This window comes from Phyllobates terribilis, unplaced genomic scaffold, assembly GCF_046119375.1.
Source record: "Phyllobates terribilis strain yellow unplaced genomic scaffold, ASM4611937v1 Scaffold_5__5_contigs__length_657084704, whole genome shotgun sequence".
Classification (NCBI taxonomy): Eukaryota; Metazoa; Chordata; class Amphibia; order Anura; family Dendrobatidae; genus Phyllobates; species Phyllobates terribilis.
Window position 1 is genome coordinate 201519828 of NW_027362765.1, and position 19336 is coordinate 201539163.

The 19336-nt window shown below is 40.4% G+C and overlaps 1 protein-coding gene across 1 annotated transcript in view; it reads left to right on the forward strand.

Annotated features, from left to right (window-relative positions):
• LOC141272717 (fer-1-like protein 4) overlaps positions 1–19336 on the forward strand; it is a 227932-nt gene that overhangs the window by 164605 nt on the left and 43991 nt on the right. The window contains exons 27-35 of the mRNA XM_073683718.1: positions 417–530; positions 3943–4104; positions 5975–6137; positions 7780–7877; positions 13138–13263; positions 13579–13627; positions 14048–14145; positions 18031–18162; positions 18245–18355. Of these exons, the coding sequence (XP_073539819.1) occupies positions 417–530; positions 3943–4104; positions 5975–6137; positions 7780–7877; positions 13138–13263; positions 13579–13627; positions 14048–14145; positions 18031–18162; positions 18245–18355 (1053 nt within the window). The remainder of the gene's footprint in view (positions 1–416; positions 531–3942; positions 4105–5974; positions 6138–7779; positions 7878–13137; positions 13264–13578; positions 13628–14047; positions 14146–18030; positions 18163–18244; positions 18356–19336) is intronic.

Genomic DNA, 19336 nt, shown 5'->3' on the forward strand with positions numbered 1-19336 from the left:
ATACAAAAGCAATAGAAGTAGTGAAATTGTATTGTGTGTTCCTAGTTTTGTAGCATTGCTTTACAGATTTAAGAATGTCCTGTGCTTTATAATGTATTCTTAAAAATAAATATAATGTATATTATACATATTGAGAAAATGTTACATATATAACTAATTTACATTGCTTAAGTTAAAAAGTTATTTTTTTGTGTACATATTCTTTATTTTTGTACGTATTAAGTACTGTAATAACTTGTTGACATTGAATTATAAAAGACACTAGGTTATTATAACAACAGTTATGAAAATAGTAACACTCTTGAAAAGTTTTTTTAAAAGGGTTTTTTAAATGTGTTTTTTACCACTTACCAGTAGAGAATAGTTGCACTATGCAAGAACTATTTATTTTTTTCTCTTTTATTAATTCACTGTAGCCTGCAATACCGAAGTATGTAAAACTAACAGAACCTGAGTTTATGGATGAAACAATGGAGCGTTACATCATTCCAGAAGGAATCCGTCCAGTCCTTAAGGAATTCAGAATAGAGGTAAATATTACATCTGTCAATCTGTCAAGCGGACAATATGTTTCACATATAATCAATTTTGATAATCTTGTTCGTTTCAACTTTTCTCTGATTGTCCTTTATAGCTACTTAGCCTAAAATATGGAGACAGTCAAAATGAATGGAGAACAGAAAAATTGTACCATTCATTGGAAAGTTTTGTCCCTGCATAAACTAAATACTCTCCTCAATATTGAAATTACAACACCAAGAAGGAAAACTTACACCTGGGCATGCAAATCATCAAGACCTGCTGCTGGCAGCTACCTTTTACAATTGCCAACCAATGTCATCATAGATGTGATTGATGGGAGACAAGGCTAGAGCTGCTACAGGCCATGGTAGCATGATTAGGCCACACGAGCTGCTACAGTGGCTTGTAAAAATATTCGCTCCCTTGGCTTTTTACCTATTTTGTTACATTACAACCTGTTTAAATATTTTTGAAATCCAATTTGTGTGTGATGCATCAGCACTAAATAGTTTCAATTGGTGAAGTGAAGTGAGAAAAATATAGGCATAAATTAAATTTATGGGATCAAATAACTAAAAATTGGTATATATATATGTGTTCACCCCTTTTGCGATGAAGCCCCTAAAAATTTCTGATGCAATCAATTACCTTTATAAGTCACATGCTTAGTGAAAGGAAGTCCACCTGTGTGCAATTTAAGTGTCACAAAAGTCAGTATACTGTATACACATATTTTTTGAAAGGCCACAGAGGCTGCAGCACCATTAACCAAGAGGCACCACTAACCAAACAACACCACGAAGACTAAGGAGATCTCCAAACAAGTCAGGGACAAAGTTGTTGAGACGTACAAGTCAGGGTTGTGTTGTAAAAAAATATCCCAATCTCTGATGATCCCCCAAAGCACCATCAAATCCATTATCACCAAATGAAAAGAACATGGTACCACAACAATCCTGTCAAGAGACAGCCGCCCACCAAAACTCTCAGCCTGGGCAAGGAGGGCATTAATCAGAGAGGCAGAAAAGAGACGAAAGATAACCCTGAAGGAGCTGCAGAGTTCCCGAGCAGAGATTGGAGTATCTATCCATACGAACACAATAAGCCATATACTCCATAGAGGTGGCCTTTATGGAAGAGTGGCCAGAAAAAAAGCCTTTACTTACACACAAAAATTATAAGGCTCATTTTGTGTTTACCTAAACACATGTGAGAGACTCCCCAAATGTATGGAGGAAGGTGCTGTTGTCAGATAAGACCAAAATTTTACTTTTTGGCCACCAAGGTAAACGCTATGTCTGGCGCCAAACCAACACAGCTCATCACCCCAAGAACATCATCAGTGAAACATGATGGTGGCAGCATCATGCTGTGGGGATGCTTTTCAGTAGCAGGGACAGGGAAAATGGTCCGAGTCAAAAGGAAGATGGATGGTGCGAAATACAGGGATATTCTTGAGCAAAACCTGTTTCAGTCTGTCAGTGATTTGAGACTGGGACGGATGTTCACCTTCCAACAAGACAATGATCCAAAGCATACTGCTAAAGTAACACTCAAGAAGTTTAAGGGGAAACATGTAAATGTTTTGGAGCGGCCTAGTCAAAGCCCAGACCTTAATCCAAGTGAGAATCTGTGGTCAGACTTGAAGATTGCTGTTCACCAGAGAAAACCATCTAACTTGAAGGAGCTGGAGCAGTTTTGCCTTGAGGAATGGGCAAAAATGCCAGTGGCAAGATGTAGATAAGCTCATAGAGACTGTAATTGCGGTAGTAATTGCTGCAAAAGGCGGGTGTACATAATACTGACTTTAGGGGGTGAATACATATGCACATGCCAATTTTTAGCTATTTGATCCCTAACCTTGGCATTCAAAGCCATCTACAACCTGTCTCCTCCATACATCTGTGACCTAGTCTACCGATACTTACCTGCACGCTGCCTTCAATTCTCACAATATCTCCTTCTCTACTCCCCTCTTATCTCCTCTTCCCACAATCGCATACAAGATTTCTCCCGTGCATCCCCCCTACTCTGGAACTCTCTACCCTAACATATCAGACTCTCGCTTACCTTGGAAACCTTTAAAAGGAACCTGAAGACCTACCTCTTCTGACAAGCCTACAACCTGCAGTAACCCTCTTTCCACCATACTGCTGCACAACCATCTCTATCCTCTCCCACTGTATCCTCACTCATCCCTTGTAGATTGTGACCCTTCGCGGGCAGGGTCCTCTCTCCTCCTGTACTAGTCGGTGACTCGTTTTTGTTCAAATTATTGTACTTGTTGTTTGCTATGTATTCACATGTAAAGCGTCATGGAATTAATGGTGCTATAATAATAAATAATAATAATAATAATACATTTAATTTATGCTTATATTTTTCTCACTTCACTTCACCAACTTAGACTATTTAGTGCTGATGCATCACAAACAAATTGGATTACAAACATATTTAAACACAGGTTTTAATGTAACAAAATAGGCAAAAAGCCAAGGGAGGTGAATACCTTCGCAATCCACTGTATCAGTAGCACAAGCAACACGTGTTCAGGTTTTGTTGACCAAATTCAGGCTATTATTGCATCCAAGACATCAGTGGGACTCATCATTGAAGAGGATAGACCTCTATTCCATCCTTTATTGCTCCATTCGAGCTTTCTGTCTCCATAGGGAGATCACCATGAAGAGGCCTTCACAAAGGAACATTAAACTGGTACTACTCCCAGGACTATGGTGTGCGGTGGTATAATTTACTGTAGCCAGACCACTCTACCCTTCACTCCAGGCACATAACAGCTTGGCGGTATATTGATTTGGTGGTGGAACCAGTGATATGACCATTTCTCAAAAATGTCGCAGGAGCCATTTTTCAACACTACAACACTAGGCCACAAGTTGCTTGTGCTATTGTTAGCAGCCTAATCATGCTATGATGGCCTAAAGGTTCCTTAGGGCTTGTCTCTCATTAAGCACATTTGGGATGTGATTGGTTGGCAATTGCAAATGGAGTTGCCATCAGCGGATCTTGATGATTTGCATGCCCAAGTACATTCACCATAGTAGATCATTCCTCAGACAACCCTTAATAAAGTAATATTCAATGCTGAATAAGTGAAGATGTTTTGCATAGCATTAACATGTCTATTGATCCTGTGAATTCCAGAACTCCATGACTTTTCCTTCTTGATATTGCATTTTTAATGTTGAGGAGTGTAATATAAGAAGCCAGAGGTGTTATTAAAGTACTGTACGGTATGATTATTTGTACACTGTATAATAGCATTATTTGGTATCCCATATAGAATGCACTTAGTATCTAGAGCAAGTTAAACAATGGAAACAATAATTGAATTATAGATTATATGCATGGACATTTTCAACACACTTGTATTTATTATTTGTCCATTTTTATTCTTAGGTTCTTTTCTGGGGACTGAGAGATTTACGGAGGATTAACTTATTTGAAGTTGAGCAACCTCAGGTGCGGATTGAATGTGCTGGAAAAATAGTGGAATCTGAGGTTATACTGAGCTACAAAGAATTTCCCAATTTCACTGAACTTGTGAAATGCATAGATGTGGTGAGTAGTACAACATTGCTGGATTTTTTTTCTATTTTCTGCTTTTTTGCAAGGGCAATGGCCATACATAAAATACCTGAACTGTTCCAATAGTGCATCTATATATATTTTAACCATATTTAATTGGTCAGTATATATGTAAGATAGCATGACATTTTTTGGATCTCTCTATTTAAACAATTGCATATACAGTGGGGAAAATAAGTATTTTATACACTGCCAATTTTGCAAGTTTTCCCACATACAAAGAATGGAGAGGTCTGTAATTTTTATTATAGGTACACTTCAACTGAGAGAGACAGAATCTAAAAAAAATCGCATTGTATAATTTTTACATGATTAATTAGCATTTTATTGCATGAAATAATTATTCGATACAATAGAAAAACAGAACTTAATATTTGGTACAGAAACCTTTGTTTTCAATTATAGATGTCAGATGTTTCCTGTAGTTCTTGACCAAGTTTGCACACAAGCAGCAGGGATTTTGGCCCTCTCCTCCATACAGATATTCTCCAGATCTTTAAGGTTTCAGGGCTGTCACTGGGCAACATTGAGTTTTAGCTCCCTCCAAAGATTTTTTATTAGGTTCAGGTCTGGAGACTGGCTAGACCCCTCCAGGACCTTGAAATGCTTCTTATGGAGCCACTCCTTAGTTGCCCTGGCTGTGTGTTTTGGGTCATTGTCATGCTGGAAGACCCAGCCACGACCCATCTTCAATTCTTTTACTGAGGGAAGGAGGTTGTTGGCCAAAATCTCAAGATACATGACCCCATCCATCCTCCCTTCAATACGGTGCAGTCTTTTTTTCCCATTGCAGAAAATCACCCCCAAGTTATGATGTTTCCCCCACCATGCTTTACAGTTGGGACAGTGTTCTTGGGGTTGTACTCATCCTTCTTCCTTCAAACATGGAAAGTGGAGTTGATACCAAAAAATTCTATTTTGGTCTCTTCTGACCACATGACGTTCTCCCATGCCTCCTCTGGATCATCCAGATGGTCATTGGCGAACTTCAAATGGGCTTGGACATGTTCTGACATGAGCAGAGCTGTCTTGCATGCCCTGCAGGATTATAATCCAGGACAGCGTAGTGTGTTACTAATGGTAATGTTTGAGACTGTGGTCCCAGCTTCCTTCAGGTCATTTACCAGGTCCTCCCATGTAGTTCTGGGCTGATTCCTGACTTTTCTCAGAATCATCCTTACAACACGATGCAAGATCTTTCATGGTGCCCCAGACCGAGGAAGATTGACAGTCATCTTTTGTTTCTTCCATTTTCTAATAATTGTGCCAACAGTTGTTGCCTTCTCACCAAGCTGCTTGCCTATTGTCCTGTAGCCCATCCCAGCCTTGTGCAGGTCTACAATTTTGTCCCTGGTGTCCTTAGACAGCGCTTTGGTCTTGGCCATAGTGGAGAGGTTGCAGTGTGATTGATTGACGGTGTGGACAGATGTCTTTTATACATGTAACAAGTTCAAATAGGTGGAATTAAAACAGGTAATGAGTGTAGAGTAGGAGGGCTTCTTAAAGAAAATCTAACAGGTCTGTAAGAGCCAGAATTCTTGCTGGTTGGTAGGTGATCCAATACGTATTTCATGCAATAAAATTTAAGTTAATTATTTAAAAATCCTACAATGTGATTTTCTGGTTTTTAATTTTAGATTCTGTCTCTCACAGTTGAAGTGTACCTACCATAACAATTACAGACCTCTCCATTCTTTGTAAGTGGGAAAACTTGCAAAATCAGCAGTGTATCAAATACTTATTTTCCCCACTGTATGTACTGTGAGTACATTTTTGCACATTTGTACTGTACATGACCCATGGTAACAGAAAAAATTGTTGAATATTATCAATGCAATCACAGGAACTTCCAGAGCAAGTGTATCTCCATCCACCTCTGAGTATCTTTGTGGTTGAAAAGCGAGCATTTGGCCGCTCTGTCATGGTTGGATCTGCAGTGGTGTCTCATCTTATGAAGTTTGCACCAAAGGAATTGGAAGAGAAGAGTGAAGAAACAGAAGATAAGAGTAAGAATTGCATTACAGTGAAAATCTAAAAATGTAGCCCTTGGCATGGTATAACTTTATGGCTTTATTGTTTTTTATGTCTTTGTCTTCAAAAGCATCTCTACAGTGCAATCAAAATAATTCAACCCAAATTGCAAACTAAGTTTATTAGCAACATTTACAAACAATATAAATGCCTCAAAATAACTAATATAATAAGTTGTTTCTTCAAATTCAACACACAGTTTCATTTTTAATCACTATTTATGCAAACATGATACTTAGCCAAACACAAGTTACTGGCAGTGTTCCTGAGGAATCTTAGTCCATTCCTTTTCAGCAATTGTCCCATTTCACTCATTTTCTTAGGATTTTGTGCTGCAAATGTCTTCTTAAAATCCCACTAAAGATTTGCTATGGGATTCAAGTCAGGCAACTGTGAAGGCTACTCGAAAATATTCCATGACTCCTCCTGAAACCAAGTCTTGATGGATTTTGAGGTGTGCTTGGGAACATTGTCCTGTTGTAAGTTTCAATGATGACCAAGCTTCAGCTTCCACACAGAAGTATGATGTTTTCTTCACAGATTTCCTGATACTTGACTGAATCTATCTCCCCAGACACTGGAGGTTTCCAGTGTAAGAGATAGCAAAGCTGTCTCACCGCCAAGACACTGTCATGCTTCACTTTAGGCAGGATGTTTTTTTCAGCATATGCTTCATAGGCCTGAAAAGTTTACATTTTATATCATTTGTCCACATAATAGATTCCCAAAACTTCTGCAACTCATTTATATGGTTATAAACATACTAATCCCAATTTTCTTGGGCTTTTGGGTAAGTAGAGGTGTATATCTTGAAGTTCAGGCATGACCAGTTCAGTGTCCATGTTTAGTATGCAAACTGAAACTTCACTGTCTGTTGCAACTAAAGCTTGCTTCAGGTCTTTTCCAATCACTTGAGAGTTTTTGACCATCTCCTCAGGAATCTGGTGGCAGCTGATGATCGCTTAGTCTTTCTGACTCTTACAGGTAGTATAGCCAGTATTCCTTTAACTTTGAACTTGGAACTATGCCTCTAGCTGTATCTCTAGGAACATATAATGCCTTTTCTTTGTTTGTGGAAGACAATTATCTAATCTCCTAAATTTGTGGAGCACTCTTGCATTAATCATATGTCTAACATACAATCAAACATCACAGTTAACAAACCCCTAGCCAGGCCAGGTATTTGATGTGTTTTATCTCAATCACACCTGATGCAACTAATAAAACTTTTGATTGTGATACAACTCCTGATTTGCAAATGTGTGCTCTTATGAGTTATAGTTTACAGTAGGATGGGGAATATTCTAAAATATAACTAATGAGTTATTTTGAGCTATCGAAATTGTTCTTGGCTGGCTTATTGAAAACAGCAGAAATTTAGCAAATTGTGCCCAAAAATCTAATTTGCAATAAATTTTAATAATTCTGGTTGCGACTGTATATTATAATATCTGTAGCTTAACACTGGTTTAATTCAAAGCTGCAGCAACATAAAGATAGAGTAGAAAGTTTTAATTTTCCCAGTATAGATTTAGACCCAAGTACCTTAATAAAGAAATATGGCTGGACTATATTGCTTTTAAGAAATCTGAAACAATGGATTTTGGACTTTTGCAGAGAAGAAAGTCTTACATCGGATGAATTCTCATCCAGCAGTTATCAATGTGGAGCAGGAGGAAAAGGATGGAAGGTTCAACCCTCTTAACCTAGTAAAGGTATTGTACGACCAACAGATTAGAATATAATTTTACATAAAAATGCTTCAGAAAAGTATAATATTAATGATATTAACTATATAGCACTTTACAAATGGAAGATAATACACAAGTAAATAGACATGATTTACAAACAAATGATCAAACAATAAGGTAAAAGGACAAAACTTCCAGCCAATTGAGCTTATTGTAAGGACAAGGTCAGACGACCTATTATTTGTCAGATTGCGATCTGACAAAACATAGGATCACCCCCCGACCAATGTTATTCTATGGGCAGTGCACATGTCCGAGGAAAAAATACGATACGATACACTTTATTGATCCCGAGAGAAATCACTGCATGACCGAATTTGATCCGATATTTGAATTGCATTCAGCCATGAAGTCAATGAGTGCATGGAAAACATTGGACTGCACTCAGATGCCATCTGCCATCTGAGTGCAGTTTGATTTCCATTGACTGACAGAATGGAGAATATGGAGACATTTTTTTCTCCACCTTCCCCTCATTGGAGACAATAGGATCACACTATGCCCACACGCTGATCAATATTTGATTACAGTGTGATTTGCATAAGCGTCCCGATTTTCTCGAGAGAATACATTCTAGTCTGCCCCTGCCCTAATATTCTGTTGAGTGCCCCTTCAGCATACGTTACTACGACTTCACACAAACACTCAGAAAAATATTTTCGTTCTAAAATATATTCATACATGAATTCAGTCAAAATATATGTACTAAACTTTTTCAAATACAACTGTTTCTTATTCAATTTTTTCTTCTTTGCCTTCGAAGGGCCATAACTTTATTATCTTTCACTCAATATGTCTGTTAAAGCACCACTCTAGTGTGGGTTTTTTTCAGTGCTGGAGTGGTGCTACTAAACTAAGGTCCCTGCCCCCTGACTTCACCTTTTTTCGGCGCCTCTCCGGTCCCGTGGCGCCATCTTGTAACCACTGCTTCTGACTGGCCAGAAGTCAGAACTTACCTCACAAGCTCTCAATGCAAGTCTTTGAGAGCCAGAACGAGACTCTCATAGACTTGTATTGAATTGTGACATCCGGCTCGCTCGATTAAACACTAGAACGATCCGGAGGGTCACAAACTGCCAGAGACCAACAAGAACAGCTGCGATAGATGGTGAAGACTGTGGCAGGTGAGTATCAGACTAGGTGCAGGGGCCTTACATTATAAGCACCACTCCAGTGCTGCTATAAAAAAACACTGGAGTGGTGCTTCATGTGCTTGTTTTCAGTTGTGAATTATACAATTAGTTTTACCACTAATTCCAAATGGGGTGAAACTGAAAAAAATACACAGCAACTTTATGGTTTGAGTTTTCTCTTTACGATGTTCACTTTGTAATAAAAATGACCTGGAAACTTTGTTCTAAGGGTCCATATTAACTCTAGTACTAACTACTTAATTTATATAGTTGTGGTTTTTTTTGTTACTTAAAAAAATTATCTTCACTTGCCATATTTTGGGAACCATAACTTTATTTTTTTGGTCATTAGCATTGTACAAGAGCTTGTTTTTGCAGAATCAGCTGTAGTTTTTATTGGAACCATTTTGGGGTCAATACAACTGATCTGATTATTATTATTTAATTATATAGCGCCTTTGATTCCATGGCACTGTACATGAGAAGGGTTTACATACCAAATACAGATATCACTTACAGTAAACAAACTAACAATGATAGACTGGTACAGAGGGAAGAGGACCCTGCCCTTGCTGGCTTACATTCTATTGGAGTGGGGAAGGAGACAGTAGGTTGAGGAGGTTGCAATAGCTCCGGTGTTGTTGAGGTGGCAGCAAGCAAGGTCATGACAGGCTGTAAGCTTGTTTGAAGAGGTGGGTTTTCAGGTTCCATCAGAAGGATCCAAATGTGGAGGCTAATCGGACGTGTTGAGGCACAGAATTCCATAGGATGGGGGATATTCGGGAGAAATCTTGCAGGCGATTGGGTGAGGAACAAATAAGTGTGGTGGAGAGAAGGAGGTCTTGGGAGGACCGGAGATTATGTAAGGAAATATATAGGGAGATTAGTTCGGAGATGTATGGAGGAGAAAGGTTATGGATGGCTTTGTAGGTCAGTGTTAGTAGTTTGAATTGGATACGCTGGGCAATTGGGAGCCAGTGAAGGGAATTGCAAAGGGGGGTAGCAGAGGAGTAGTGAGGCGAGAGATGAACTAGTCACTCAGCAGAGTTAAGGATGGACTGGAGGGGTGCGAGAGTGTTAGAAGGTAAGCCACAGAGGAGGATGTTGCAGTAGTCACGGCGGGAGATGTGAGGGCATGCACAAGCAGTTTAGTAGATTGAGGGTTGAGGAAAGGACGGATTCTGGAAATATTTTTGAGCTGGAGGTGACAGGAGGTGGCAAGAGCTTGGATGTGGGGTTTGAAGGACAGGGCAGAGTCAAGGGTTACTCCGAGGCAGCGGATTGCCGATACAGGGGAAAGTGTGATGTCCTTTATTGTGATAGAAAGATCAGGTGGGGAAGATATGCGAGATGGGGGAAAGATGATGAGTTCAGTTTTGTCCACATGAAGCTTGAGGAAGTGAGAGGAGAAGAAGTAGGATATGACTGATAGACATGCTGGGATTCTGGACAGCAAAGAGTTGACATCTGGGCCAGAGAGGTAGATCTGGGTGTCATGGTACTGGAAGCCATGGGATTTTATGAGCTGTCTCAGGCCAAGGGTATAGATTGAGAAGAGTAGGGGTACAAGGACAGAGCCTTGAGGTACTCCAACAGAGAAAGGGCGGGATGAGGAGGTAGTGTGGGAGTTGGAGACGCTAAATGTGCATTTAGAAAGGTATGAGGAGATCCAAGATAGGCAAGGTTTTTGACGCCAAAGGAAGAAAGGATCTGTGGTAGGAGGCAGTGGTCAACTGTGTCGAAGGCAGAGGACAGGTCAAGAAGGAGTACAGAGAATTGTCTGTTAGCTTTGGCTGTAAGTAAGTCATTAGTAATTTTTGTAAGGGCAGATTCGGTGGAATGGTGGGGGCAGTAGCCAGATTGTCGGTTGTCGAAGAGAGAGTTAGATGAGAAGTGAGAGGAAAGTTCAGCGTGAACGTGTTGCTCAAGGAGTTTAGAGGCAAATGGAGCAACGATATGAGGCAGTAGCTGGACAAGGTGGTTGGATTGAGGGATGGCTTTTTGAGGATCGGCGTGATTGTGCCATGTTTGAAGGCAGCGAGGAAGGTACCAGACGTTGAAGTGATAGGTTGAAGAGATGGGTTAGGGATGGATTAGTGTGGAGGTGAAGTTGGGGAGGAGGTGGGATGGGGTCAAGTGCACAAGTGGTGAGGTGTGATTTGGAGAGGAGACGAGTAAGGTCTCCTTCCGTGATGTTGGGAAGGGAGATTATGGGGGAAGGACAATGGTCTGGAAAACAAAGGGGTTGTGGTGGTTGGACAGTAAAGGCTTGCCTTGTTTGGTCACTCTTGTTTTTGAAGTGTGTGGCAAACTCCTCAGCAGAGATGACGGAGGTCGGAGGGGGCAGTGAAGGGCGGAGGAGAGAGTTGAATAACTGTTTGGGGTTGTAGGATAAGGAAGATATGAAGGTTGTGAAGTAGGCCTGTTTAACAGAGGTGAGGGCTGATTTGAATGCGTGTGTTGCTTGTTTGAATGCAGTGAAGTCATCTTGTGAATGTGTTTTCTTCCAACGCTGCTCCGCAACCCTGGACGCTTGTCAAAGCTGTTTAGTGAAGTTGTTGTGCCAGGGTTGCCTAATGACTCATCGCGCTCTGCCATGCACAAGAGGGTCGACCGAGTCAATAGCTGATGCGAGAGTGGCATTGTAGAAAGCAGTGGCGTTGTCTGTCGTGGAGTGAAGATATGGATGTCAGTGGTAGAATAGAGTCATAGAGTGTGTGAGTGTCTAGATGTGCAAGGTTTCTGCGGGGGGGGTGCTAGTTGCTGGGCATGGGTGTCAGGTGAGGAGGACAGGGATGAGAACGTGAATAGATGGTGGTCACATAGGGGTAGGGGTGAGGTTGTGAGGTTAGATAGGGAGCAGAGTCGGGTGAAGATGAGGTCTAGTGTGTGTCCGTCTGTGTGGGTGGCTGAGGAGTCCAAAGGATGAAGTAAGCGACAGGAGTTTGGTTGCTGCTGACTGGCGAGTGTCAGTGGTGATGTTGATATTGCCCATGATGATTGTGGGAATGTCAGCAGAGAGAAAGTGAAGAAGCCAAGTGGAGAATTGGTCAATAAAGGCAGTGACGGGGCCCTGGAGGTTGGTATGACAGCCACTTGGAGGTTGGAGGTAGAGTAGATGTGGACAGAGTGGACTTCAAAAGAAGGGAGAATAAGGGAGGGTAGAGGTGTGATAGGGTTAAAGGTGCAGTTGGTAGAAAGGAGAAGACCCACTCCTCCACCATGTCTTACCAGGGCAAGGAGTGTGGGTGAAGTGGAGACCACCATAACACAGCGCAGCAGGGGAGGCAGGGTCAGAGGGTGTCAACTATGTCTCTGTGATGCCTAGGAAGGAGATATTGCGAGAGGTAAAGCGGATTTGGACAAAATAGAGCTTGTTGCAGACAGAGCGGGCATTCCAGAGTGCTCCAGAGAGAGGGAGCGGGGGGGGCGTCCGGGGCACGTTTGCAGTTGGTTGGAAGCGATAGGAGGGGGAATTGGTGGCAGGTGTAAGCTGTTGGGGTCCAGGATTGAGAGATATGTCGCCAGCAGTGAGGTGAAGCAGAGAGAGGGAGAGCAGGTGGGAGAAGGAGAGTGCCCGGCTTGTTTTATGTTTTGGTAGGATAGATCTGAGGTTGAGGAGCAGGTCTGCAGATGAGGTTAGATGGGGAGGTAAGAGGGAAGGAGAGATGGTTATTTGGTTAGAGGGTGCTGGGGTTTGGGGATAGCGAAGGAGAGTAAGGATTAGTGGTGCAAAGACAGTAAGCATAATGAAGGTTTAAGTGTTAGTAAGAAAGAGAAGCTAAGTACAATTAGTAAATAGTTACTCGCACCTTCTGGTCACTTCTGGCCGATTTCTGGCATATTTCTGTTAGACCCTTAAGAGCGACCCTTCAGAGCCAGACCACGGTCTTAGCCAGACCTGGCTCTCTACATTTATGAAGCTCTTAACAGCACATGGGGTGGGTCTGATTTATTTCATTTTTGGGGGCAGTGATGTGAACTAAAAACAGTAATTCAATAAATATAGATTTAGGACATGGTTTAGTTTTTCATTTCCCCACTAAAACTGTATTATGTAATTTATGCTAATTTCTATCTCCATATTTCAGGACCCTTTGAAGAGCTTAGGAAAAACAATTACCAAAGATGAAGAGCTGGAAGAAGAGCGACCGGATCCCGAAGAGCTGGACTGGTGGTCAAAATACTATGAATCTCTAAGGGACATAGAAGATCATGTATGTGCCAACTGCTTCTTCATAGAATTAATTAGGAAAAAATTACAGGAAACAAAAATATTAAGAACTTTATTATTTACCCTCAATGAGTCTAGCCCTGTGTCTCCGCCACTGCCCCAGTCTCTGTTTGGCTGCAATGGTAATGTCACATCGGCATCACTGCCTCCAATCACTGAACTCAGCAGCTCTGGAGAATCCTTAATAAGTGAACACTTTTTATTCTTGGAGCGAAATTCATCTAGTACCCAATGTGCAGCTTATTGTATAGAGGGATACTGCTACTAAACTGTATATACATCTATTGTTTTATTGTAGTTAGATGGAGCTGATGAAGATGATGAAGGTGAAAATGAAGAAAGTGGAGGTATGAAACCCATGAAATTAGTAGAGGCAGGCAATGGCATAGGGGAAAAAGCAAGAATGGCACGAAAAAACAACCCTACACAAGAATTAGGCATTAAATAAAAGGATTCTTTAATAAATATAAATATATTTAGAACAGTTATTCTGTTTGTTCTTTACCACAAAGTGTGCACTGAGTCATGTACCTCGATGTGCTGAATGAAGCTCCATTTTCTACTATTTTATAAGCCGATCATAAAGAAAAATTTTAAAGTCTTTTTAGGATCATAGTCATTAACATAAAATACATTAATATATAGCCGTAAAGTTGTTAATTTCCTTTTCAAACATTCATCATATGTAGATTTGTCCTGAAAGGATGGCCTGTGAATTATGTAATATCCCAACATCTTACATATTGTTATATGCATCTTGCGTTTAGATGGAATGAATATCCACTCCATAGATGCTGCAGGCGAGGAGGAAATAGTGGAAGTGGAAATTGTGAAACCAAAAAGGAAACCAATTTCCACTTTAAAGGTATGTTTGGGTTATATGGCAATACATAACGGGAGGAAGTCTGAAACGCTGAGATGTCGCTGTGCTCAAAATAGAGATGTGAATACTGGTGGCGCTTTGCACTCTTCTGGTATGTGAGATTTCCTGGTTGCATTGAGGTGGAATCTATCACTGATATAACATGCCACAGCTTAAAGGAATCTGTCAGCAGGTTTTGCTGTGGAATCTGATAGCAGCATAATATAGAGAGCCTGATTCCAGCGATGTATCACTTACTGGGCTGCTTGATGCAATTTTGATAAAATCACAGTTTTGTCTGATGTACAGTACAGACCAAAAGTTTGGACACACCTTCTCATTTAAAGATTTTTCTGTATTTTCATGACTTTGAAAATTGTACATTCACACTGAAGGCATCAAAACTATGAATTAACACATGTGGAATTATATACTTAACAAAAAAGTGTGAAACAACTGAAAATATGTCTTATATTCTAGGTTCTTCAAAGTAGCCACCTTTTGCTATAATGACTGCTTTGCACACTCTTGGCATTCTCTTGATGAGCTTCAAGAGGTAGTCACCGGAAATGGTCTTCCAACAATCTTGAAGGAGTTCCCAGAGATGCTTAGCACTTGTTGGCTCTTTTGCCTTCACTCTGCGGTCCAGCTCACCCCAAACCATCTCGATTGGGTTCAGGTCTGGTGACTGTGGAGGCCAGGTCATCTGGCGTAGCACCCCATCAATCTCTTTCTTGGTCAAATAGCCCTTACACAGCCTGGAGGTGTGTTTGGGATCATTGTGCTGTTGAAAAATAAATGATGGTCCAACTAAACGCAAACCGGATGGAATAGCATGCCGCTGCAAGATGCTGTGGTAGCCATGCTGGTTCAATATGCCTTCAATTTTGAATAAATCCCCAATAGTGTCACCAGCAAAGCACCCCCACACCATCACACCTCCTCCTCCATGCTTCACGGTGGGAACCAGGCATGTAGAGTCCATCCGTTCACCTTTTCTGCGTCGCACAAAGACACGGTGGTTGGAACCAAAGATCTCAAATTTGGACTCATCAGACCAAAGCACAGATTTCCACTGATCTAATGTCCATTCCTTGTGTTCTTTAGCCCAAACAAGTCTCTTCTGCTTGTTGCCTGTCCTTAGCAGTGGTTTCCTAGCCGCTATTTTACCATGAAGGTCTGCTGCACAAAGTCTCCTCTTAACAGTTGTTGTAGAGATGTGTCTGCTGCTAGAACTCTGTGTGACATTGACCTGGTCTCTAATCTGAGCTGCTGTTAACCTGCGATTTCTGAGGCTTGTGACTCGGATAAACTTATCATCAGAAGCAGAGGTGACTCTTGGTCTTCCTTTCCTGGGGCGGTCCTCATGTGAGCCAGTTTCTTTATAGCGCTCGATGGTTTTTGGGGACACTTTCAAAGTTTGCGGAATTTTTTGGACTGACTGACCTTCATTTCTTAAAGTAATGATGGCCACTCGGTTTTCTTTACATAGCTGCTTTTTTCTTGCCATAATACAAATTCTAACAGTCTATTCAGTAGGACTATCAGTTGTGTATCCACCAGACTTCTGCACAACACAACTGATGGTCCCAACCCCATTTATAAGGCAAGAAATCCCATTTATTAAACCTGACAGGGCACACCTGTGAAGTGAAAACCATTTCCGGTGACTACCTCTTGAAGCTCATCAAGAGAATGCCAAGAGTGTGCAAAGCAGTCATGAAAGCAAAAGGTGGCTACTTTGAAGAACCAGAATGTAAGACATATTTTCAGTTGTTTCACTCTTTTTTGTTAAGTATATAATTCCACAGAAAAATCTTTAAATGAGATGGTGTGTCCAAACTTTTGGTCTGTACTGTATATGTACTTCTGGCTCATGTGTAACCCTGACCACACTTCTTCCTGGCAGCTTCCTGTGCACATTGTGCATTGTCAGCAAGCTGCTAATCAGTGGTGGGGGCGGGATTATACAGATTAGCCTGACTGGACTGCACATGAGACCTAGTCCTGCAGTGATAATCTCCTGCTGATAAATCACTGATAGTATTGAAACTACAGCACACAGCCCAGCAAGTGACACTTCCCTGGAATCAGGATCTCAGCCTCAACATTATTCTGCTCTCAGATTAAATAGCAAACACCTGGTGACAGATTCACTTGAAAGAGGTTTTCAACCCACTATTTTTGTTTACAAAAGCATGCAGCATGATCTGATAAAAAAGCAAACTTAGTTTACCAGTTCCAGCTGCTCTTCTAGTATTGCTTGATTCTCTGACCCGGTCTCTTTATTTCCTCCTCTGGCTGGGATGGGCATGAGTCTGGTTCTATGGGCAGTGGGAATCATTCACTGGTGCAGAAAAAATGTTTTTGAGTTAACCTTGGTTTTTGTCTTAAAGCACCATTCCAGTTTTATTTAATTGCAGCGCTGGAGTGGTGCAACTAAGCTAAGTATCCTGCCCCTTGTCTTATACTTACCAAACATTGTTTTCATCTGTTCCTGGTGCCGCTCCGGTTGGTCTCCAGCAGTAAATTGTGACCTGTCAGATCGCTTCAGTGTTTGCTGGGTGATTCGGAAGTCACAATTCAATGTAAATCTGTGAGCTAGAAAGAGGCTTTTATAGACTTACATTGAGAGCTTGTGACCGTTACCTCTGATTTCCAGTCAGTCAGAAGTTGCAGTCACAGGAAAAGCTGAAGACGGCGGTTGGTAAGTATAAGACTAGGGTCAGGGATCAAAAAAAAGCTGGCGTGGTGCTTTAAGGAAAATCAAGAGGGGAAAAAACTATTTTAATTTAGTTACTTTCTACTTAATTTTAGAATATGTTGTGTGAATTTATAACTCCGCTTTATACATTTGGGCTGACATCAAAGGTCCAGGCAAGATTGGACATATCATTAGTGCAACCTGTGCAGCTGCACATGGGCTCAAGAGATAAAGGGGCTCATTTCCACCTCTAAAGCTGCAAGGAGCTTCCTAAACTTTTGGACTGAAAAGGACCCATATACTGTTCCTGCACAGTGCCCCTCTTTTGTCTATGTCTGCCAAAGGGGCCAGGGGTTGTCAAAGATGAACGGGGGTAATAAGAGGCATGGCAATTTGGGGGAGGTGTTGAATAAGAGATTCTACCATGCCGCAGCACCATCCTGGGTGACTCCATCTGATATGATATTTACATACTGCACCTGCAGCTGTTAAAGTAATATTTCTAATGCACTAATAAATGGTCCACTGTAAAGGCATGCTTAGCAAGTTGCTTACAAATTCTACAGTGCCATGTTCTTAGTTTGCTCATTAAAAATCTGATAACCAATTCCCCTTTAAAGGGAATGTGTCATCAGAAAATTACTTATTGTTTAAATCAGGTTTTTGTGTTACATTTATTTTATTTATTTTTTTAATTTTTGACATCTTTTTTCATATAACACAATCTTTATTAAAAAAAAATCATAATCTTGCCATTTTCACACTGATACTACCTGTCCTTTAAGGATGAGTTTTCAGCAGTTTCCTTATCATCAGAGGCAGGATTACAATAACAGGTAACACCTCTATACACAGCTGATTACATAGGATCCACCAATCACAATAGGTGATGGTCACAGCTGACCCTGCTCCCCCTCCCTTCAGAATGGACAATAGGGTCAAAATGTCTGTTCATTGCTGCTAATTTACATGTGAATTTCCTTTAACAACAGGAAGTTAGAGTGTAAAAAATCCCTAATTACCAGTGTTAAAATTGCTCTTTTTTATTTTTTGATAAAGATTGTGATATGGGAAGAATTTTTTTTTTTCAAAAACAAATGACACTGATTTAATAAATAAGTCATTTTCCACTGAGGACTCTCAAATTTTAATGTTTTTCTAATAACTGAGTAATTTTTCTGCAGATTTATAAAGGAGAACTTGAGAATGAATTTGACAAGTTTGAAGATTGGCTATATGCATTTCCTCTGCATCGGGGTAAGGCACTGGATGATGAAGATGGTGATGATGAAGATAACTTTATGGGAAAATACAAGGTACATTTTGCTGCCAGTCAATATGAAATATGATATGGTTTTAAAATATGATAATTTTTGACATTATAATTGTGTTTTCTAGGGGTCTTTCTATGTCTATCCTGCAAGTGAGGTCACTGATGAGTTCCAGATAATGAAGGGTGTCCCAAGGAATCGCCCCGTGAAAGTGCTTGTCAGAATTTACATTGTAAAAGTGAGTAAATTAGAATGCACATAGACTCTCAGTTTGATAATGCTTAAATGAGTTATCCTCCTTTGAGGACATTTATTATTATTTTTTTACTTAAATGCATGTATTTGGGGCTAAAAATCATTTTTGTAGTTGGGTTACATTAAAGATTCTGCGCCATTTTGCTTTTACAGGCTCTTTCTTTTCCTGCACATTCAACTTTAATATAACCTGATGTCATAAATCAGCTGAGAGGAGCTCAGAAAAAGACAGATAACATAGTTAGAAACTCTTTGTAAATTGTCACAGTGCGCTGCCTTACAGATTCTCAGTTAACTCATTCTGCAGCCAGCAATAGACAGTGCAACACAAAGATTATAGAAAGCAATAAGTGCAAAAGTTTTATAAATTAATTTTACCCTCAAATACAAAAATTTAAGACCAGGTGGAGGTCCTTAGGGCAGCATGAATTCTGAATGCGACCTTGCTTGCAGAGATTCTTTTTCTTACTTGCTGGATGTGCACTTCTGGCTGTAGTTTAGAATCCTGATTAGTGAGTCCTAGGATAGTGCCAACGACACTAATCACCATGGAAGAAATTAGATCTATGAGAAACATACATTTGTCCTAGTTCAGGGCTCAGCAGCCTTCTAGAGGTGGAAATCTACTGTGGGGAAGATAACTGCGAGATAATAGAGGTAAAGATAACTTAGGAGTTAATTGAGATGTACTGTAACTGATACCCAGTTGGAGCAGCGGGAAAATGATGTTAAAGCAGCAGGTTGTTGTATGAACGGTCAAGCAACAAGAAGATATCATTTTTTTACATACTAAGTTATGTAATTTTTAATATTTAAAAATTATGTTTAAACATTTTTCAAATTGTGAATTTGGTAAGCAAACATGACAATATACTAGAAATGTGTGTGTATTTCTAGTGTGAAACTTAAATATGCAAATTGTCTCTTCAGAGAGGAAGAGGACTAGAACTCTAGCTTCCCCTAT